The sequence below is a fragment of the Epinephelus lanceolatus genome, chromosome 5 (genome assembly GCF_041903045.1).
Source record: "Epinephelus lanceolatus isolate andai-2023 chromosome 5, ASM4190304v1, whole genome shotgun sequence".
Lineage (NCBI taxonomy): Eukaryota > Metazoa > Chordata > Actinopteri > Perciformes > Serranidae > Epinephelus > Epinephelus lanceolatus.
Window position 1 is genome coordinate 24,312,743 of NC_135738.1, and position 23,077 is coordinate 24,335,819.

General features: G+C 40.7%; 2 protein-coding genes across 2 annotated transcripts; one reads left to right on the forward strand and one right to left on the reverse strand.

Moving 5' to 3' along the window:
* Positions 1 to 9,105, forward strand: wash1 (WAS protein family homolog 1). The gene is made up of 11 exons (XM_033634854.2): positions 1 to 157; positions 772 to 912; positions 2,081 to 2,192; positions 2,340 to 2,486; positions 6,165 to 6,301; positions 6,415 to 6,550; positions 6,668 to 6,863; positions 6,971 to 7,141; positions 7,904 to 8,062; positions 8,444 to 8,515; positions 8,606 to 9,105. The coding sequence occupies exons 1-11, from the start codon at positions 150 to 152 to the stop codon at positions 8,746 to 8,748; spliced, it is 1,422 nt and encodes a 473-aa protein (XP_033490745.1). The 5' UTR covers positions 1 to 149; the 3' UTR covers positions 8,749 to 9,105.
* On the reverse strand, positions 8,964 to 22,889 carry ddx11 (DEAD/H (Asp-Glu-Ala-Asp/His) box helicase 11). The gene is made up of 28 exons (XM_033634849.2): positions 22,797 to 22,889; positions 22,206 to 22,355; positions 21,893 to 22,108; positions 21,354 to 21,440; positions 21,099 to 21,235; positions 20,948 to 21,005; positions 20,756 to 20,863; positions 18,858 to 18,945; positions 18,326 to 18,528; positions 18,076 to 18,150; positions 17,351 to 17,428; positions 17,218 to 17,264; positions 17,049 to 17,128; positions 16,923 to 16,964; positions 16,769 to 16,836; positions 16,632 to 16,670; positions 16,391 to 16,529; positions 14,019 to 14,150; positions 13,822 to 13,934; positions 13,659 to 13,731; positions 11,696 to 11,799; positions 11,449 to 11,598; positions 10,510 to 10,578; positions 10,301 to 10,401; positions 10,119 to 10,203; positions 9,931 to 10,006; positions 9,684 to 9,838; positions 8,964 to 9,586 (listed from the first exon to the last, which is right to left on the reverse strand). Exons 2-28 carry the CDS (start codon positions 22,335 to 22,337, stop codon positions 9,554 to 9,556), a joined length of 2,688 nt encoding a protein of 895 aa, XP_033490740.2. The 5' UTR covers positions 22,338 to 22,355; positions 22,797 to 22,889; the 3' UTR covers positions 8,964 to 9,553.
* Positions 22,890 to 23,077: the final 188 nt, after the last annotated feature.

The window sequence follows — 23,077 nt, forward strand, 5'->3', positions numbered from 1 at the left end:
ACGCTGTAACTCCGGCGGGGTCACGTGCCATTGGGACGCGGAAGTACAGAACCGTTGTTTTGCTAATCAGTAGCACGTATGCTAGCACCGCTAACCGAGCTGCCTCTCATTATATCAGTTCTATTGGCGTTAACTAGTAAACAACACCCATGGTCAGGTAAGAATAAAACGGTTAAACGACTATATTTTCCGGTGTAACATATCATTAAACGTGTATTGTTCGGTTTAACGCTAACGGCGAGGCTTTCTTTAGCATCGACTGTGACTCTCAATTTAACAGTTACCTTATATAGATTATTTATGTGGTATTTTTCTGTGTTGTAAACAGCCATAGTGCGGGTGTCTTAGCTGTAGCTGTTGATATGACCACATACAGGTGCAAGGATTACCTTCAGCCAATTTGCACATTAAATCAGAATGAAAATTCAACATATGTACAGCCCAGCACTGTCATGTGAGAGTCAGATGAGGTCGAGGAGCAGGGTCTGGTGAAGAGGTGAGGGTTTAGTTCACGACACTGTCTCTGAATAACGTTATGACAGTTTTGTGGTATTGGATCTAACAACAAGCTGACTCTTTGACTGTCAAAATACCACACTGTTTCTTTTAGTTTTTCTTTCAGTTTTCCTGTGATCATCATGACAGGTGAAAGTTTCACCACAGTCATTTTGATCCCAAGGACAGGAATGAAGTTCCATGCTCAAGATCAGGGTTTGACTGTGTAATACACAGCCTTGTTCTTGATTATAAATCTGTGTTGTTGTCTCACAGGATGACCCAGAAGCACTGCCTGGAGGGCCAGGTGTACTCAGTGCCTCTCATCCAGCCGGACCTGAGGAGAGAGGAGGCTGTGCATCAGATAGTAGATGCATTACTCTACTTGGAGACCATCTCTTCAGATATTTTCAAAAGGCAAGCTCAGGAACACACACACAAGCACACACACACACACACACACACACACACACACAGATGACAGAGGTAGGAACTTAAAGCAACAATTAACACAATGGCTTTGTAGTAATTCTTAGTAGCTAGTGTGTCATGGTTTTCCCTTGGTATGCAAATAACAGAGTGCTACTTGTATGATATTAAATTAACATAATGTTAACATGCATAAGATGTGCAAAAAGGATATTCGATCAATTGATTAATAGCTCAAGAGTCAGTTTAACAAGTGATTAGTTATGGTGAAACCAGTTGAATATTATTGCTTTTTTACAAGTTGAAAAATGTTATTGTTTATGTCATCACAAATAGTCACTAGTTTTGCTTGAATTTCTCTGTGTTGTCAGTAAGTTATAATAGATGCATTATTTGTGACATTTTTAATAAATGAATAAATAAATAACAAAAAAATGATTATTGAGAGATGAATTAATCATGACACGACTGAGTGTTGTGCCAAGTGTTTTTTCCATTTTCTGTAGTTTGTATGCTCTTTGTCAGGGCTGTTTTTTTCATTAGCGGTTATCTGTTATTTTTTTGTTATTATTAATTTAATTTGGTGAATAAATACAAGTAAAAATGCTAGACGGTAGTGGGAGTGTTGACACTACCAGGGAATAATGAATGAGGCCAGTTTAAACAAAAACTTTTAAGACTGCATAACAGGAATCAAAAAAGTTGTTGATATCACAGCATCTGTGCCAAGTATATCTGGACATTAAATAAATGATTCAATGCATTATACTGACAAATCCATACTCTAAGCCACATCATAAGTGTCTCCTGTAACTCTGTGAGAAAGAGTGACATTTATTAACATATCTGTTTTGCCAGTATAACCTTTTGAAAGCCGATGTGTAGTAATTAGATGATTGATGTCGAATGATTAATAGAGTACAAAAAGAGTTGTACATCACTCTTATTAAATGCATGAAGTCTGTAATGACTTAATGAATTCATCGTCAGGATTCAGCACCCTGCAGAGTGTGTATAAAGAAGGACATGTGTAATAGGGTTTCTCAAGTTACGTATTGCTCTAAATTGGATTGTGTAATATGGACAGATTTTTTTCTCTGTGTGGATGTGTGTATGTTGATATTCATGTTGGTGTGGATGTGTGTGTTGCTTCCAGGGTGTCTGACAGTGTAGAGAAGAACCGCCGCCAGCTGCAGAGCGTCACTGACCGGATCAGATTAGCTCAGGCCCGTGTTGACAAGATCAAAGGCAGTAAAAAGGCCACCAAGGTAACATGGCGCCTCCACTTTGGCAGGCAGCTTTATATATATTGCACCTATGATACACAATAGAGACACAATAAGGCGACAGGATCACTGAAAGCAATAATTAGCCCCGTGTTTGTCAGCTACATCAGCTCTTTTCTGTGTGTATAGGTTTTCTCCAGTGCCAAGTACCCGGCTCCGGATCGGCTTCAGGATTACTCTTCTATCTTCACCGAGGCTGCAGACCCCTCCTCACAAACTCGCCCCCGACGCAGGATACAGAATAAACTTCGACCCTTTGATGAGAAGGCCTTGCAGGTGAGATAAACACATTAAAATGCTGATTACACGAGGAATTAATGCAACAATAAAAATGTGACTTGTAAAGGAAGCCATGGGTTCACAAAGTGTTTGAATGTTTTGAAGCCCACAAGCCACAGTGCTCTAACTAATATGAAAGAGAATAAAGTGCGTGCCAGCCTGATAGTGTTTGGGCCTTTTCATACAGCTGACACTGCTAAAACTGCGGGTTCAAAACAAGGATAAATAGAGCCATGATTAATTTCCATTTACATGGCTTTTATCTTCCTGCTGAGAATTATGACACAGCTCTCGCTGTGGTCATACGAGGACAGGAGGGCTTGGAGCTCAAGTCTCGACTCCTCCATATTTATGCAGACTGTAGGGACAAACTCCCATGACCCCATCAATATTTATGCAGGAGTTAAGAGCAGTTCCTCTGTCCCATGACCAGGACAGAGTCCACCTTGCTCCTCCAAAATTTAAGTTTTTTTTCTGCATCCTGGTAAATGATTTACAGAGGAGGATGAGCAGTGGGATTCCTCGATAATTGAGATATACTCCCCTGGTCTCTGTTATGTGTAAATGGGTGACACCGCCTCTTTTGCCAGTGAATTAAGCACTGTGTCTAATGTCATTGTGACATCCACGATGATGTAGTGAAGCATTAGTTGAACCCTGAAGCAAAACACTTAATCTACGTCCAAACCCGTACCTGTGATCCTGAGCTCTGAGTAACAACCAAAAGAATGAAATCACTGATAGTAGAAGCCTAAATGACCGTCCTTCACAGGGTGCCCGGGCTCACCCTTAGGGGCTTCTCTGTCTTGTTGAAAAGAAGCAAGTTAAAGTGAAGGGAGGATCTGATGTCTCCTGCATGCCTCCCTGAGGAGGTATTATATATCCTGTCTGATCTGGAATCACCTCAGGAGCCCTCAGGGAGGCAGGGAAGGACATCTGGGCTGTGTTGCTTTACGTAAAACGACCCAGACCTGCACCAGTGGTGGAAGATGGATGAGTCTTTATTCAATATAACTTTAAACAGCACAGAATTCATGCACATGCTTTGAGGGCCAGGTGGATTTGGTCACATGTCACGATAATTATCAATGAGCCAGGTTCTTCTGATCTGATAATGTCTGAATAATTAAAATAGAGCTGCAACAATTAGTCAGTTAATCAAATATACCATCAACAGAATATTAATCAGCACCTTCTTTGATGATCAGTTAATCATTGAATCATTTTTAAAGCAAAAAATGCTAGAAATGTGATATTTCCAGGTTCTCAAATGTGAGGATTTATTGCTTTCCATGGTCTTACATCATATTTAATTTAATATTTTTGGATTTGGAAGTGTTATTTGGACAAAACAAGACGTTGATGAAGGCACTTGAGGCTCTAGGATATTGTAACAGGCTTTTCTCACTGTTTCCTAGTGTATTGTAGCTCAAACAATAAATCAGTTAATTTAGAACATAATCTACAGATTAATCTGTAATGAACATAATTGTTAGTTGCAGCCCTTATTTAGAAAAACACTGCCATATGAATGTGAAAAAATACCTGCCTAACTCAAAACAGAACAGATAGAGCCTGACAAAAACTAAAACTTTGACATGTATTTGAACGTCTATTAATACTTGATTATACTGGTTTGTCCCATGTGAACATGACATGAATGTAACAATATGTAACAATATTTTTTTAATTACGTATAATTTATTATTTTTCTTATTCTTGTTTGCATTTTGTAACCTATAAAATGTCTGACATGTAAGGGAAGACTTCATTTTGTTGTTGGACACTACTCTGTGTGCTTTCGATATCCTTTGGGATGAGAACACAGTTGCTGCCCAGTTCTTATAAGGAAAATTAATAAAGATATTGCTGGGGGACAAAAATCATTGACACGTGTTTCAATTAATTATTTTATTTTATCTGGTATGGATGGATAAACATTTCTAGTAGGGATGGGGAAAAAAAATCGATGCAGCAAAGTATCGCGATATTTTTGTGTGGCAGTATCGTATCGTCACACAGTGCCAAGTATTTTTTTTTTTTTTTATTGTTATATATCTTCATCTTCTAACCGCTTCATCCTCTTGAGGGTCGCGGGGGGGCTGGAGCCTATCCCAGCTGACATCGGGCGAGAGGCAGGGTACACCCTGGACAGGTCGCCAGACTATCACAGGGCTGACACATAGTGACAAACAACCATTCATGCTCACATTCACACCTACGGACAATTTAGAGTTACCAATTAACCTAGTCCCCAATCTGCATGTCTTTGGACTGTGGGAGGAAGCCGGAGCGCCCGGAGAGAACCCACGCTGACACGGGGAGAACATGCAAACTCCACACAGAAGGGCTCCCACGCCCGGGATCGAACCGGCAACCCTCTTGCTGTGAGGCGAGAGTGCTAACCACCACACCACCTATTGTTATGTAACTTATAAATATTATAAATACAAATTAAACTTTGGGTAGCCCACTTGAATAATATATCGGCTGCTTTTTCAGTCCACTACATTAGTTTTGCTGCAAGAAAAACACTGAAATGAGATTTCTTATTAGATAAAACAGATGTTGACAAAGGTTCCCTTTGGGGATGTTATTTGCAGTTGAAAACAGGTAATAAATTGCAATATATCGCTACACATTTTATCGCAATACCTATCGCAACACGTTTAAAATCGCACTAATATTGTATCGTGGAGCCCCTGGTGATTCCCACCCCTAATTTCTAGTGATACAAATATGACACAAGCCTGTTATAAAGTATGCTTCACATTCATGTGCTACTATCTGCATGGCAAATTGGATGCCACATATTTCTGCTATTTTGTTGTTGTGCTAACTAATACTTTTTTCCCCACACAAACAGCTGCTTTTTCATGATTAGCAGCACCCATGTTAAAAAATCATTTATCGCTCAACCAGCACTGATAAGCTTTCATCCACGTCGGTTTTAATTTTTCACAGTTAAATAACAAACTGACAACCACTTAATGAAACGTTACACTGGCTGTAATGGGCGTCATGGCATTTGAACTGAAACGTCTGGGCTTTTTTGGATGGAATATTCATCAGACCTGTTTGGGTTATTCTACAGGTCTAAAGATATGACAGAGGAGAGCACATCAGATCAGCTTTATATTAGCGGCATATTTTTTTCATATTCTTTTTTCTTATACTTGATTAGATGGTAAAAAACAGCAACATAGAAGTATAAAAATGCAACGTGTGATAATGTTTCCGAAGTGGTCTAGTGTCTGTGTCTGTGTGTGCACGGCTCAGCACAGGCTCCTGCATTATTTAAAGTGAACACCACAGTTTTTCCATTACCATCTTAGGAAGCTTTAAGAAAACCAGCATATTTTCTGCTGCGTCTGCTTGGTCTTGCAATGTGTTGTTTTTTTTTTGCGTGTGTGTATCTGTGCGTATTTGTCAGAGAGGGTGAGGAGGGAGAAATGAAAACACTGCTGGCAATTTTCTCTGGTGCAGAAATGTATTATTCAGTATCCCCCCAGAAGCAATGTCCCCAGCCATATAATTCGGTTTTGTAGTGTGGGCGCGCATGCATCTGTGCGCAGGGGCACTTTGGTGGCATTTGTGATTTGCGTTATTCCAGAAGATTTAGTTGACATTTCACAAATCTGCCTCTCACTCTATGTCTCTATGTCGTCCTTTCAGGAGAAGCTGATGTATTTCCCTGTGTGTGTGAGCAAGAAGAAGAGGTCTGAGGATGAGACAGAGGAGGGGCTGGGAAGTCTGCCGCGCAACATCTCATCTGTCAGCTCCCTGTTGCTCTTTAATACTACAGAGAACTTGTGCGTCCACACACACACACACACACACACACACAAGTAGACAGATACTAACTGTAAGAACAGATTTGATTTCAATCCGTTCTTCATATGTCTGGATTTGTGTGCTTTTAAAGATATAAGAAGTATGTGTTCCTTGATCCTCTGGCGGGAGCTGTGACAAAAACACACACGACACTAGAGACAGAGAAAGAGGAGAAACCGTTTGACGCACCATTGTCCATCACGAAGAGAGAGCAACTGGAGAGACAGGTACCTCACATACCATTTTCCAAAGAGAAGACATTGTTAATTAGACTGTTTTATATGTAGGATTAGTAATGATACATTTGATGATTAATGCTGTCTCTGATCTTTTCTCTCAAACAGACGGCAGAGTCTTACTTCTACGTGCCAGACCTGGGCCAGGTGCCCGAGATAGATGTGCCATCCTACCTGCCTGACCTGCCAGGCATCGCAGATGACCTGTCCTACAGCGCAGACCTGGGGCCTGGCTTTGCCCCATCAGGACCCACACACAACATCCCTGATCTGCCCTCCTTCGCTGAGGAGAGCAATGCACAAGGTGCCCACACACAGACACACACCTCTTAGTTTCTCATTGTAGTTTGGGTCGATGCTGGGTTTATAATCTGATGACTTTTTTTTTTTTTTTATTTATTTCTCTTTCAGGATTTCAGCTCCAATCTAATGCTGCGCCTCCGCCACCACCTCCCCCACCCCCTCCTCCTCCTGAGCCCGCCCTCACTCCCGCCATTCCTGCAGGAGCTCCCCCTCCTCCCCCTCCTCCGCCACCGCCTCCTGTCGACGGCCCCACAGAAGTCTCTCGAGCACCAAGTTCAGGTTTGTCACAAGGGCTCCAAAATGTCCTAAATATTTTCTCAAAAGCCCCAAATTTATGGTATTCCCTGAAGAAATCTAACTTGAGTTAATGTTTTTCTGTTGTCCTGATATTCAGTTCAGAGTATTGCAGACCGCATTTACTTGGCATTGTTGGGGATCGTTAAGCTGTGATCTCTAGTATAACAGAAGTAGGGCTCCTGCCCTACCTATGTTCTGCAACTTAAAAATAGTAGCATCAGACAATTTTTGCCTCTTTAGGAGCCAGGAGTGGAATTTAGTCATCCTCAACATTTGTGTTATGGTTGCAGAATGATGAAGACCATTGGAGAACAATTAGATACAAAATAGGTTGGAGATTTCCCTTGGCAACTATCATGTTTTTTCCAAAAAGTGTACAGATTTTAAGCATTCTGTCCTCTCAAATAGCTTGAAAAACTGTGCTGCTGTAAATGGGAAAATATGGAAGTTTGCCCCCGGACCCTCTTGGGTTTGGGCTGAGCCTCGAATGTTTACAACATCTGGCTCCATGCCTGCTTGTTGCATGCAAACAACTCAGAGATCTAGTAGTGGCTCCACACTACAGACTTGGAGGAGTATGATCGAGCTGGACAGTGTATTAAAGTGGTGAAAACCTGCTCCTCCTTCACACACACACTGAGAAACCCTGTTCACTCACTCTTGAAATAGATTGTCCTTGTTGACATTAATGTGCTCAAAACCCAAATTACCACTGCCACCGGTGACTGTCTCTTCTGTCTGCAGGCCCTGTGTCTGGTGCTCCCAGCGAGGTAGTCGAGCCATCAGACGGCCGCGCCAGTCTCCTGGAGTCCATCCGCAACGCCGGAGGCATCGGCAAAGCCAAGTTACGCAACGTCAAAGAGCGCAAGATGGAGAAGAAGAAACAGAAGGAGCAAGAGCAAGGTGTCGGATTGTTTGAGTGAAGATGTGGTTTATCATATGGTTATATTAAAGTTCGTGGCTTTGTGACCTTTGCTTTAGAAATGGCAACCCCATTAAAAAGGTTAACTTGGCGTATTGTTAATGGTCTGACCTGACATCAGAGGGCGTATGTTTGCCTTCATTTCTGGTTGGCTGGCCAGGGCATGACCTAACATTTCATATTTAGAGAGAGCTGCTTATACCGACTAACTTGATAACAAGTTTTGTTGTAATTATGCGCTCCACTTTGAAGCACAGCACTGGGGAATGAGTGAAACGGCTTCGCTGCTCCAAATACTAATTAAAAAAAAAAAAAATACTGATTGCATGATTATTCAGTAACTTCCTGTCTTTGTCTCACAGCAGTGGGAGCGGCATCCAGCGGCGGAGACTTTATGTCTGATCTCTTCAATAAACTTGCCATGCGAAGGAAAGGTGAGGAATACTTTTTATGTGAAACAAGGTTAAAAATGATGGTGGTTGGAGCTGTGTACATTTAAATAATGTGTCCTGTTCTCTCTGCAGGCATATCTGGTAAGGGTCCAGCTGGTGGGGAGTCTAGCGAGGCTCCAGCTGGTACTGGCGGCGCATTTGCCAGGATGTCAGATGCCATCCCACCACTTCCTGCCCCACATGCGGCAACAGATGACGATGATTGGGAAGCATAACATGAAGGACAATGAACACTTAAAGCGCTGATAATGAAAGCAATCAATAGTCTGGGATAATTTTGTGTACAAAGGACTTACATTTTCATCTGATCACTTAACAACATTGTAAAAGTGATAGGTTCTCTTGCTAACAGACACTCTAAAGTGGCCAATAATTCCTAATGATAAGTGCACTGATTCGTGTAACCAGTTCAACAAAACACCACTAAAACTCAAATAATAAAGCAATTTATTGATAACAGTAAAGCATATTTTCATAAAATTAAACTAAACAGATATTATTAGAACAGTCTCTGAAATCATAGAAGCATTTCAGTAACATCTTTCCATTAAATAAAAGTAATTTTCCCATTACATAACACCTAACATGGAATTCTTTAAATATTTAATATCTTCTTCAAGGGTAAATCAGTCACATGGATTCCTAAGCCGGAACTGTGCCTGCTCTCTGTGTAGGAGCTGCTTCAGTAATTCATTTCAATATACTCAATTAAAAAAATATCCAACTTGTTCCAGACTGAAATCAAAAACACTGCAGGACAGATACACCTGAGTTAATGTGATAAATGGCCTTTGTCTGCAGTGTTATTCATCTTCACCTCTACACCAGAGATGCTAGCAAGCCAAAAGGAAATAGGCAACTTATGAAACATCTGGAACATAAAATAAAAGTACGATCCCTGGCTGACCCTTGAATTCCAGCCAGGAGAACTCAGAGGTCTGACGACTTCAAATGCTCACGACCACTGTTGCACTGGGTTCTTCTTAACCTCGGTCTTGGAAATGTCCGGTGTAAGTGACACTACACCTGCTTCTGCTTCTTCTCCTGAAAGAACTAGGAAAGAAGAACATACAGAAAACAAACACACACATCTTAGTCATGACACAATAGTTAAAGTGTGGATACATAAGTGTGCGTACTTGCGTCTCACCTTCCGTAAGGCAGCAAAAGCCGGGCCAAAAGTCGTGTGTGCGCTCGTGCGATCTTTGATCCACGTGGGAAGTTTAGCGAGCGTCGCAGGTCGAGAGTAACGTCTGTCACACAGCACAATGGAGGAATAGTCGCCACGGTGACGGATAGCTCTTCCTTTGGGCAGATGAAGTCAAATACATATCAGTGCTGATCGTGCAATATTGATGACATCAAATTTCAACCAATTAAAAAGATAGTATGGTTACCTATGGATTGATTGACAGCCTTCATGCACAGGTTTTCTATCAGTGCTTGGCCAGGACTCCTCCCTCCACTGTGAGGCTGAAAAACAAAATGATGATGAGAGCTTCATCTCAGCACTCCTATGACCTTCTGTTTGTTCCGTCAGGTTTGTGGATACACTGAAAACTAATAGGACTGTTAAGAGTCTCACCAGGTGTTTGTCCAGATAGGACATCTTCTCCTGTAGCTCTGGGGATTTGATGTTAGGATAGGGCATCCCCACCATCACCACACACCTGTCATCACATGCAAAATGAGAAGAGCATTTAGTAGTAGTATTCTTTATAAAGTATGCGACTGCCAGCTGTCGATGTGCTTCCAAATTACACACACCTGCCCAAGTCATCGGAGAAGTTGATGCCCTCGCTCATCTTTCCTCCGACTACAGAGAACAGCAGCGCTCCTGTGAGCCCGCTGCTGTCCACAGCACTCCTCTAACAAAAGGAAAATTGTAACATGCATGTCAATCGTAGAGGCAATTTTTATGAATGTATTAGCAATGCTGGTGATGAGGGCTGCTGTTTGAGCAGTGATAGTCTTACCTGGATACAGCGGGAGAACTCGCTCAGCACCTGCTCAACCTGGTTGGCTTTCTTTGGCTCCTGGAAGATCTGAGAAAGTAACTGTGATAGCTTAGAGACTGTCTGTAAAATTCACTTTGAGAGTGATGCACCTAAAATAGTGTGCCCCCCTTTGATAAAGGAAAAGTTCAGATTTTTTTTAAGTGGGGTTGTATGAGGAACTTCACCATAGTAGAGCTGTATCAAACATAGAAAGTCTTGGTTGACTGATATTCTGACTACTTTTCAACCTATCAATCGGTCGATGGGGGAAAAAAATTCTTCACATTATCTCTAGGTTAACTAAATCAGCCACAGTGCACTGAATGTGTTGGTGAAGATTCTCAGTCATCCAGATGATGGTATTGCAGGCAACTGGACTTGCTTGAGTTTCTCGAGGATGTTTCACCTCTCATCCAAGAGGCTTCTTTAGTTCTACAAAATCAATCAGTTTAAGACTGCGCTATATTTTTTTTTTAAAAAATTGACAGCTTTACATTGCCATCAGACAGTGATTTCAGATGGGAAACTGAAGCATTTATCTCTGCTCTCTTCAAAGCCACCAGACCCTATTAACGAAAATAGTAATTTTACCTCACATGACACAGGAGCTGCTGACCTACCGCTGCCTTGATCTGTTAGTTTGTTTGTTATTGTGTGACTGGTAAATCCTAAGTGACCCTTTGAAACACCAAAGTCACACACTTACAAAAAACAAACTAACCAATCACGGCAGCGGAAGACCAGCAGCTCTCATGTCTTGCAAGATAAACGCACCGGTTTTGTCAAAGGAGTCGGCTTCGACCTCCACCTACTGTAGGTAATACACTGACTATGAATCAGCACCTCATACAACCTCACTTCAAAAATCCAAACTATCCCTTTATGGCCAGATAAAGGCAGCTTTCTAGGGTGATGTACCTTCTTCTTGTTAGCCAGACGAGTCAGCGCACCGCTGGCCTCCCAGTGAGAGATGATCCGTCTCGAGTACTCATAAGAAGGGAAGAAGCAGACAACCCCGCCTGGGACAACGTTACAGATGTTGGAGAGAATGCGCCCCGTCTCGTCCATCTGTCAACAAGCACAAATTTGCTGTAGTACTGGTGTAAACACTGCAGCTATACTCAACAATATCACAGCAAGAACTTCTTAAAATTGTGTGTGTTACCATGCGTGGAGAGTCTCTGTTTTGGAAAGTGAAATCCAGCTCCTGACCAGATGGACCGCTGCACAACACGAGGGGGAGAATGTTCTCAGGAGGAATTACATGACCTATAGAAAGAGTTTACAGGCACAAACAAAGTTATTCTATTTATTTTAATATAACACAAAAATGAAATAATTGTATATACAGTTCTGACAGCACAATGCATGTATTCAGCATGCAACATAAGTAAACAGTGAACTAAGATAATTTGAGTTGTGTTCAAATTTCACACAGATCTTGTGAATCTAAAAACTAGGCATGAGTTGATAATGAAAATTTCATGTCACCATTACCCTGGCCAAAATAACTGATTTATAAAATGATCCTGACAATCATCATCTTAAAAATTGCACTAAAACATACTGGAATCACTTTACTATACACATATTACACACACATTCTATACACACATACAGGAAACATATTTTTATTGCATCACAAATGAATAAGACACACAAAAAGGGCACAACTTTTTTTTGTTAATGATCATTTTTAGTAGAAAAAAAATCTTTAAAAGCCAGGCTTTTCAACTATTTGAAATGGCGGCATCTCTTTTGAAATGCCAACGCTTGATTAAGATCTTTTGCAATGTTTGAGGTTGGTGCGTATGCAGCCTGTTTTTGCAGTCTATTTTATTTGTGGTTGCCCAGCAGTCTCTCAGGGTGCTGCTAGATGCAATTTTCAGGATTATACTAGGATGGAAATGTGCTAAAATCAACTAATAGTGTTTTTTTTAATCACGATCCACAATAAAATCTTAAACTGTTCCATCTGTACAGAGAAAACAGTTGTAGTACGTGCCAGTGCCACAGATGATAATGATACATTTATTGTCAGCTCAAGTCAGACATTTTTCTTTCCTCACAGACGCTCCATTTGCAAATATGCATACATCTAACAACATTCCAGACCCTTCAATGTGCATTTGATCTGTGATTAAGCTCCATATTTAGTTTTAGGATTGACCAGTGCACAAACCAGTGCTTCAGTTTAACCTTATTAAAACATGGCACCCTGCATCTTCAGTTTAGTAGGAGCAACTCATATTCACTGTTCAGGACATGATTGGGGTCAGGGACTGAGTTATTGGCCTGCCTTAATATGTTGTAGTGTTAGTCTGCTTCAGTAAGTCTCTCCAGGAGTTGACCTACAATCTTTGAGCAGATTTCTGATTTGGTGGAGCACTTTTAATTCAAAGTGGAGGACAGACACTTGAACCATGTAGTGTTACAATACTGGAGAACACTCATAATCACAGACGTAAAAAACAAAGGAATTCTTTTGAAATTTGCACCAAAAGACTTTGTGTTGTCTTTCTGCCGACAGATTCAATGTGGTCTTTCAAGATAATAAATGGTCCCTCATTACCCCCAGGCACATGTAGGACAATACCTGCTTGATTTTTTCATTATGGTTAACAATCATGGCTGCACGATAAGCAAAATAAAAGACTACAGCTCCTTTGATTTGGATACCACACTCGTTCATGTTATAATTTCGATAATATTTCAATTAATTGTGCAGCCCAAATAACAATAGGAACATTATGAGAGTCAGATGGTGAACCAGATACAATTTACTCTGCTTTTCAGCACAGAAACTGTTTTTCAGGAGACTTATGATCAAACAATCCTTAATATAGGGTCTCTATGTATACAGTGAATGGACGAATAATTTAAAGTTTAGTCCATATGATGGCATCTTTTTTATCATCTTTATCTCGTCACCCCAGCTGAAAATTAGCAGTCACGCTAAAAGAATCGGTTGTTATTTGAGTTTTTGTCAAGCAATATATTATTCATCAAAAACTCCCCCACACAGAAATATTGATAAACACTTCACTGAGAGAGAGAGAGTGCGTTATAAAGGCACAAAAAGAGAAACTCCACAAAGTACTGCGGTGTTATAAAAATGGGCCACTCACCACAGGAAAACTCCGTGATGCGCTCCTCTCCCACTCCGGCGGAAAACAGTAGCTCTTGTTTGAAGTCTGAAACCTACATATCACATCTTTCAGAATGAGAAAACTCACACAGCAAAAAAAAAAAAGTCTGAGTTTATTTTAAGCGGGATTTAAAATAACTTACAGGCTGCATGGTTCCTCCTGCGATGATGACAGCCCTGCACTGCTTCAGCACCTGGGCAAAGTGGACGGCTGGATTCAACAGCAGGAACTTGACACTGCTCTCTGACAAAGTACCTGGACATGAAAGAGAGAGGGTGTTTATAACACTTTGACTTCATTACTGTCCTTTATTTTGAGTTGTGTTTTTTAAAACCTCACCTTGTCTGTGCACCACCACCCTGCCGTCAGTGTTGCTGTTGGTGAGAGCCATGAAGAAACCCTCCACCTGCATCATGGGAGATGTAGACAGCGCTTTCTCTGCCTCTGACCCCTGCTGGTCTGCTGAGGAAACTGCACACATGGGAGCACAAAGAACAGATAAATCATAATGAACCACCAGAGGAATGCAACATTGTTCAGTGTCTGCTGACTGCAAAATGGTGGAGTGTGAGAAATGGCTGGATGTGAGGTGCAGGGGCATGGTGTGAAAATAACACTAATATTTACACATGCATCTTAGATCCAGCTCTACCCAAAACAGCACTAGATGTCCTCTGTTTAACAACTTGCTCGTCTGATAACAACGTACATAATTCTTCTGCATGTGCACTTTACAAATAAGATAATGCGGGATATTTTTATAGTAGCGGTTTTACTGTGGGTAGTGTCTGCACAGTGGACTTAGTGATTAGTTACTTCTCTTGAAGTAATTGAATTACTCTACCAGCTGCATATAAAAGTAATAAGCCACTAGGAAAAGTAACTTTCCTGTTACTTATAAAAATCTACTTCAATTATCTCATTAATGCACACAGGAATACATTACTTTTGTGTTGCTGTGGCAAAGTGTGGGACAAGACAGCTGTTGAATCTTATCTATGATCGTACCCATTATCACTATGATGAAAAATAAGCAGTGTAAGTCAAAAGTTGGCTAAAATAAAATAATTGTTTCTCAGATATTTGGCAGAAATTTCTTATTATGATAGAACTAATGAAGTAAAATTGAATAATGAATAAATTTAATAAAATTGTTATTTACAAAACACATAAACACACACAGAGGTTTGTCCTTTAAACTCAACACAGGCTTCCCATACATATTCATGGACAAAGTTTCAAAACTTTTCCATGACTTTTCAAGAACCTATCATAAAATTTTCATTATGGAGAAGCATGCACTTCACTGTGTCTGCTGCAGCTGCCGGCCTGGTTACGGTGCTTTTCTCACACCCATGCAGGAGAGTCCCATTACAAACGCCGCCACACCACGCTATGTATACATGTAACATCTTAAAGTGGAAGTCTTGGCTGGTATAAGTCACGGAAAATGACGACTGTAAGTTTTCCATGATTATCAAGCATCAGATAGTTTGAGTTTATTTGCCTTACTTGACACTGCACATCCTTCGATACAAGTACTGTGCACCACAATGTCAGTGCTGAAACAATATATGGTGCAGCCCTAACTTGACACAACAAAATTCCATGAGTTTTCCATAACTTTCAATGTTTTTTTTTTTTTACTAATTTCATGACTTTTCCAGGCCTGGAAAATGAGATTGTGAAATTTAATGACTTCTCCAGGTTTTCCATGACAGTGGGAACCCTGTTAGCGGTAATTCAAATCCTGCACAGAGACTAAAACTCTCCACTACAGGCCTCATCTGTTCATGATCTCAAGGAAGGACTGGAGGATCTCAATATGTCCATATTTCAGGTCTATCATTTTGTCATATTTACATCACTGTACATCTATTATGTTGACCTGTTCTGTACACACAACATCTATTGCATTTTTCTTACCCGCTGTGAGGATCCAAGGGCAGAGGGATGCTGTATGCTGTAAAGCCCTCTGAGGCAAATTGTGATTTGTCATATTGGGCTTTATAAATAAAATTGAATTGAAGTATTTTCAGAACAGCGAGCTCAAATTGCCTGAACTGTGGGTCACTATGTGCAGTGACAGTCTAATGCTTATTGACTGACTGAATCATCCACGCTACTTATTGCGCCGCTGTAAAGTCGGGTGACTTGTGATGTGCTGGTCGAATGGCAGGTCCTGCACTGTTCTGAATAACATTGCCTGCAATAGTCCACCATCCACTTTCTCTCCCTTTCCTCTGTCTCTTTCTCCCTTAAACACGCACAAACTTAAGACAGACGGACTTCAGCTCTGCTCACCTGACTAGCGCATCACTACAGCTCATAACCAGGAAAAAATCTAGTGAATAGGCTGACAAAAGTAACAAGTAATGTGCCCATTCACATTTCAGTAATTTTTACTGCATTATTATATGGTTACTTTAAATTTGTAATTATTCACATGTCTATTTACATGTCCAATTACCACCAAAAGTAGTGGAATTGCAGTTATATGTTATTTTGTAAATTGGTACTCCTTACACTGTTCACAACATAGTTGTGTGACAGCAAAATCATTCTGAAATCAAGCAGTTCAAGCTTTTACTGAACAGGTTCCCATTTCCTTAATTATTTTTATATGTTGCTACAGTAATGCCACATGTCTGCAGTGATGATCTCCAAAATTTGTTTTTAATTTCTAGGTGACATAAAATCAGCCCTCTGACCTGGTGCAGTGCTCTGGTTGCTCTGCAGTGTTTGAAGGTAACGGTTTAAGCCCTCTGTGCGTCGGTTCTCCTTGTTGGAGCTGCTCTGGGTGTGCACACTCACACCTGATCCTGCGTACTTCTCCACAAAGCCACTCAGCTGCAGACAGAAGACACGTTTGGTATTCATGGGATCATTTCACAGTAGATCACTCAATATTCATGTAAGGCATAAATCAATGCATAGACATTACACACTTACTTTTCTGCTGATCATGCTCTTCTCAAAGTATTTCTGTAACTGCAGTGAGAATGACATTAAAAGAAGTTTGAAGTTTAAATAAGGTGTTTAAAAGCCAGGACTGTGATTTTTAACAGCATTATAACACTTTTAACTACCTTAAACAAGTTAATATTGTCGATCTGAGCCTTGAAGAGGAAGTTATTAATAGTGAGCATCTCAGTTCCTGAAAGATAAAGAAACACGACTGGTTAACAATTTCTCCTTAGAAGTGTATTAGCGTGTGTTTATGTGTGTGTATTATTCGCTGACCTGTTTGTGTAGCCTGGCTCTGTGGATTCTGCCCCACCTTACCTGCAAAGAGAACATTAACGTCATAATTGGAAATTTTCCCCATAATCAATAATTTAAAAATAACGTTAGCCCAAACATGCTCACCTCCCAGTGCCTTGACAAGCCCCTCAATCACAAACAGAATCTGTTTGATGTACATGAGGTTCTTTGCCTTCAGCCTGCTCCTGATGAAGAAACATAAACATGAAGCATTAAGAGGGTGAGACAATATTTAATTTGTGAGTAAGCACATCATTTGAGACTGTGGACTCACTTATAGCGGTCGGCATACTGGGTGAGCTGCGAGTGGGCGCGGCAAAGCTGTAGAAGATTTACAATTCAGTATATTGCTAAGAATGTGACGTGATTTAAACCTATGTTTTGTACATGTGTATTAATGTGTTTACCTGTGCTCCAGTGAGCTCTGCACTGTGTATACAGGAGAGTGTGTCGCTAAGATTGTGAGCTTCATCTATGATCACCACCTGTAAAAATACATATATATATTAATCATCAGGGTATCTACAGGTATAGACAAGTTCGATTTGAGACTTGATATTATTGGTTGTTTATTGGTTGACACATGATGTCAGTTCAAAATTAACACTAAGGTAAAATGACACAGATGTTACTCTCTGTGCTCACTACTCTGTGCCGAAAAAAATCGAGCAGGCTGGCTGGTAAGGCCTTAGTTTAACAAAGTGGACTCATCTAAATGTGCAGAGGTGGTGAAAATAGGGGTATTTTGTGCATATAGGTATTGCGTCGAAGTCTGTTTCCCTCCTGTTAAAATGATGTTTCGCATAGCGCCAACACCAGAAATATTTGCAGTGACTTGATTACAAAACATTTAAGACCCATCAAATCTGAGTTAAGACAATTTAATGTTTTTATTTTTTATTAAATGTGTACATTTTAAGACTTTCTCTGACATTTTAAGACTTGTTAAGGACCTCAAATTCCCCACAATCATTGTGTATTTATGTTTTTGTTTAGAAATAATATTACACTGTGCCAGCTGTTAAACTACTTCTGAAACATTGTGTTTTTACCATCACCTGGGCATTTCAAATGCTGACAGTTGCTGAACAGAGAAACCTGAGAGAGAAACAAAAATAACAACTAATCCTACCTGCCCCTGCAGCTGGACCCCTGCGGCCTTCCTTGTAGCTTCATGCAGCAACATCTGATAGGGCAACACCACCAACTGTGCAGACACAGTAAACACACACCATACAGATTAACACTAAAACTTCAATCTGCTCACAAAAAGCTCATGAATAAATAAAAATACTTTGAGGAAAGCAGTGCAGCAACCAAATTATCACCAGAGTAATAAGATACAGGATTTAATGAACTGAGTACAAAGAGGAGAGTGATACCTGTGCAGGGGGAACAGCGAGCCGTGTGGTATAGTAAGGACATGCATGTGTTTCTCTGCCTTGCTTCAGCATCTGCTCTATATCGTGGACTGTCCCCAGAATCTCGTCTTTCATCTGCTGCATTGCTGAGGATTTGTGATAGGGACACACACTCTTCGCTGGGCCTCGCTTACGTTTTGCACCCTCTTCTTGATGCGGCTTCTCTACAAACGGTAGAAGAGGCAGCACTGTAAGCAAAACTGGTCCTATTTATGTGTATGTTTTGAGACAGCTCTTGGGTTATGGGAAATCTTGCTGCATTAGAAACATTCATTCATAATTCTATAATGTGTTGTGTTGTCTAATGTTGTTTATCCGTGACTCATTATTGCTGCCTATCTTAGACCAGGATACTCCTGAAAAAGCTTTCCTGCTTCACATAAAGGTAAAATAAATGTTTAAAAATTGCAAATCTCTAACAAGTTTGGAGCAATCTGGCCATGTTCTCCTGTGAGATTGGTAGCTGTGGAGCTGGTGTGTGAGGGGTTCTCACCATGTTTGTTTTTCTGCATCTCCATGCAGCGGTCGTTAATGCGCTGGATGCTGCCCAGGCGACGCACCTCCTCGTTGATACACAGATTCTGGAGAGTACACAGTTTTATGTTTACTGGGTAAATACCATCAGATGTCAACATTTGTAATCCTGTTTTACCGACTGAATACAGGAAACAGTTCCTGTTTGATTCCAAGCTTTGTGTGGGGCGGACAGAAATGCAGATGTAATAAGCTATATTTTAATTTAGATCTTTGCCATGAAGTGACATTATTTTTGTGATTATCCTTCATGAGGAAAATCTAGTAAAGGTGTAAATTACTTGAGAAATTCTGAAATGTGTTCAATTGAAAACAGCCTGCTCCTACTACGTAGAAACAGATTAGACAGTCTAGATCATTCTTGAAGCCTGTAGCAGACAACATAAACGCAAAGCTTTCCACTCAGACTGAAACACGTCACTTAGCTCTAAGAAAGAGATGAGCATTTTCAGTGATTTCAATATTCAAATACTTGCATTAAATTACTGTCAAATACCACAGTACTCACTGAAAAAAAAATCTTATGTAAGAAAAGGATCCGAAATGAACACCAAAGCCAAAATGTAAGAGTAGGGATCATCAAGATTAGCTATGATAGGCAAGTTTAACGTTACATAAATCACACTGCACATATATTTGGTTTATTTTGTTGATATATTCCCAAACATCATGCAAATGTCTGGTCACCATTCTGCCTGTAACATTAGATCGAGCAATATCTGGCTGAAAATGTTGAACATTATGTGCAGCTGCACAGATCTAACATTATATAGCTATATAGATCTGTGCAGATATTAATAAATAGCAGTTACAACACTGCATCCTGTCCAAAAATGTAAACATTAACTATAGAAAAGGGTCAATGTAGGTTTATATTTTTTATATGAAGTATAAGAAATATAAACCCAAAGGTGGGGGAGCCCTCATGTGTGAACTTTGCATGTTCTCCCTGCGTCAGCGTAGGTTTTCTCAGATTGCTCCGGCTTCCTCCCTCAGTCCAAAGACATGCAGGTTAATTGGTGACTCTAAATTTCCCGTAGGTGTCAATGTGAGTGTGAATGGTTGCCTGTCTCTATATGTTAGCCCTGCGCTAGTCTGTTGACCTGTCCAGGGTGTACCTCGCCTCTCGCCCAACGTCAGCTGGGATAGGATCCAGCCCCCCCATGACTCTCAACAGGATAAGCGTTTACAGAAAATGAATGAATGAATTTATTAGCTGTTTTCTTTTTACAAAGCAAAACAAAAAAGTGATTACTATATACGTTAAACGAACACTAAAGATGAGATTTAACCACATAGACTAAAATCTAACCCTTGTGCTGGCAGTCTTTGTGTTGTAAAAGTATATTAACATTAATAGTTATCCCAGTTATCATTTGATGCCATGTCCTTAACTTGTATATTGATAGCCCTGTTCTGTCAGAGTGACTTACACATGTGTCCTGGTGTGTACTGGTAACAGCACTGAACTCTGACCTCTGTCTTTTTTTAGGAGCTATAAATCAGCACCAGCGTCAGGGCTTTATGGAAACTGACACATGTAGCCTATGGTGGGTCACTTTAAATGATGCAAGCATGATGATGAAGGATGTGTGGCATTTGCCTTTTTGGGGTTAAGCTTGTTGTATCTGCTGTTTTGGGAAAGGTCAGTGACTTATGTAAGCAGTGGAGAACCAATCCTGTAAGACTTCTGTGTTCTGCTGTACCTATAAATAACTTCTGTCTTTCTTCTCAGAGAGAGAGAGGGAGGAGGGTAGTCAGGCATAATCTGTCCAAAATATACTGCATACAACATCATCAAATGCTTTGTGTTTTTATTTCCTGAGTGTTTCCATCACAGTGTGTGTGTGCACATACCTGCCGTGAGCCCAGTGTGACCAGACTGATGTCTTTGCTGAACGGGCTCTTTTGAACCTCATGGACAAATTGGGCCAGCTGGGAGTGGGTGCGACTGCAGTAGTAAATCTAAAATTATGCGTATGTATACAGGGTTACTTCAGGTTAATGTGCGACACTCATCTTTATATTTGCAATGTCTCTCTCGCACACCTTAGTGACATGTTCTTCAACCAGGTCGTCGTCTGTGTCGTCCTCAGCGCCACAAAATCTGAGCATGAGAGCAAACACACCATGCTGTCATTGTCTGTCACCATGATAGAACATCTGATGTCACTGCTAACCAATCAGCAGCCGCCCTCACCTGCTCTTGGTCTTAAACTCATCATCACTCTCATATTCTTCGATGATAAGGTCCTCGTCCTCTTGGTCCCCTTTTGTCTCAGTTATTTCCTCTTTACTGAGCTGCAGCAATTTGAATGCCTCATCTTCTTCACCACTCTTCAGACACATTCACAGATATTCATGTACTGAGCTGTAGAGACTCAGCTTGCAGTGATTTTTGGGTAAATTTCTGATGCCTTGGCTCTTTAAAATGCCACTGTGCGAGGTTACTTACTTTTCTTTTCATCGCATACTTTAGTTGAATGTTGTTCCTGATCATTTCTAATCGTTCCTCCCTCTTCTTTCTTTTTAATTCTTCCTCCTGACACAAGAAAAAACAACCAATAATATTCAAAACCTGAGTAGGTGAGAAGATGAAGTCCCAGAGATCCACACCAAGGTCACATCTGAAATACACTGACATTCTTGCCTTCAAAAAATTGTCAAGAGTGTTCAAGGTTGAACAGTCTTTTCTGTTCAAAGACTCAAGTGATATTTTTCAACACACCTGCATCTGAGACAGTTGGATGTGTGAATACCTTTCTTCAAACCAAATGCCTTCAAAAAATAAAATAAAAAAATCCAGGAGGTCTCAAATGAACTTTAGTCGATTTGCGTTGGTTTGTTAGATTGCCTGTGCTTGAAGAATAAATATATGAGATTATTTCATAAATGGAGACTTCCTGGACTTTGTTTTTGTACATATACCTTTCCTACCAACCATCAGAGCCAAGCTGCGTTTACTTCTTTACTGTAACCTGCTGTAATCCTCACCTTCAACTTCGATACCAAATCACGCTCTGCCTTTTTCTGCACAAAATCAGTGATCCAGTCAGGCTCTGCCGAGGAGCTGGTGGTGGAGGACTGTGCAGTCGACGTGGACAGAGCTACTTCTCCTTCATGCAGCAGAGCAGCTGCCTCCTGCCTCTTCTTCTCCTCATAGTCAGTGAGCCAACTCAGCGCTCCACATATCAGACTCAGAGACTTGCCCTGGGGTAAGGGACAGACATGTTGAAAACACAAAATCATCAATAAAATCTAAAGGCTTCTGCTTTGATGTCTCTTATATGCATGCACACATACACACCGTCCCAGTTGGACTTTCAAAGATCCCAACTTTGCCCTGGTCGAGTGCAGTGTACAGGGCCTGCATGAACTGCTCCTGGATGTGATAGGGCTGGTAGGGAAATGGAAATTGACTTCTTCCACCACTCTCCATGCTGGTGCACCTTCCTGGCTGATGATATGGGTTTATAATTAGATCAAACCTTTCAGTTCAGATATGATCATCATGAAATGAGCCCCTTCATCAGCTGAACAGCCCACACGGTGTGTTTAGACTGGCTTGCATTAGCAGCTCCTGATAGTGATGTTATTGTGTCTAACATGAGGCACCCAGACAGTCAATCTTATCAAAGTCATGACGAATTTCCGATTCAGGTTGCCTCATTTTACTCCATCACCTCAAATTACCACATTAATGTAACTCATCTGTCAACTTAAGAGCTACACTTCGCCTACATGTTGTGTCAAGCAGCTAAAATCTGATGTTGTCACTGCGAACTTTATCGCTAGCTGCCTCAAACATCCGAAATCCGTTTATTAGCTGACGTTTTATACATACTGCTGATCGTAAACCTTACAGAGATGATATATGAGATATATAAAAGCTACTTACCCGCAGATATCCTTCAAAAACTAGCTTTATTTTGTGTCATTACATTCAACTCCCGCGCCAACACACAGCAGTGGGGAGGGAAGCTGACAGGATCTAACCAATAGGGAGCAAGATACACTAAAGGGTGCTTGTTTTAATATACTGCAGTGCTTGCGCGGGCGGGGCTATGTACAAATATAGCATATTTTATTCCTTAAACGTGCTACTATTTGGTAATTACAGGATGTTTAATTAGGTTAAGTATTAAATACTTACGTCATGGCATGCTATAGTTGTGAATT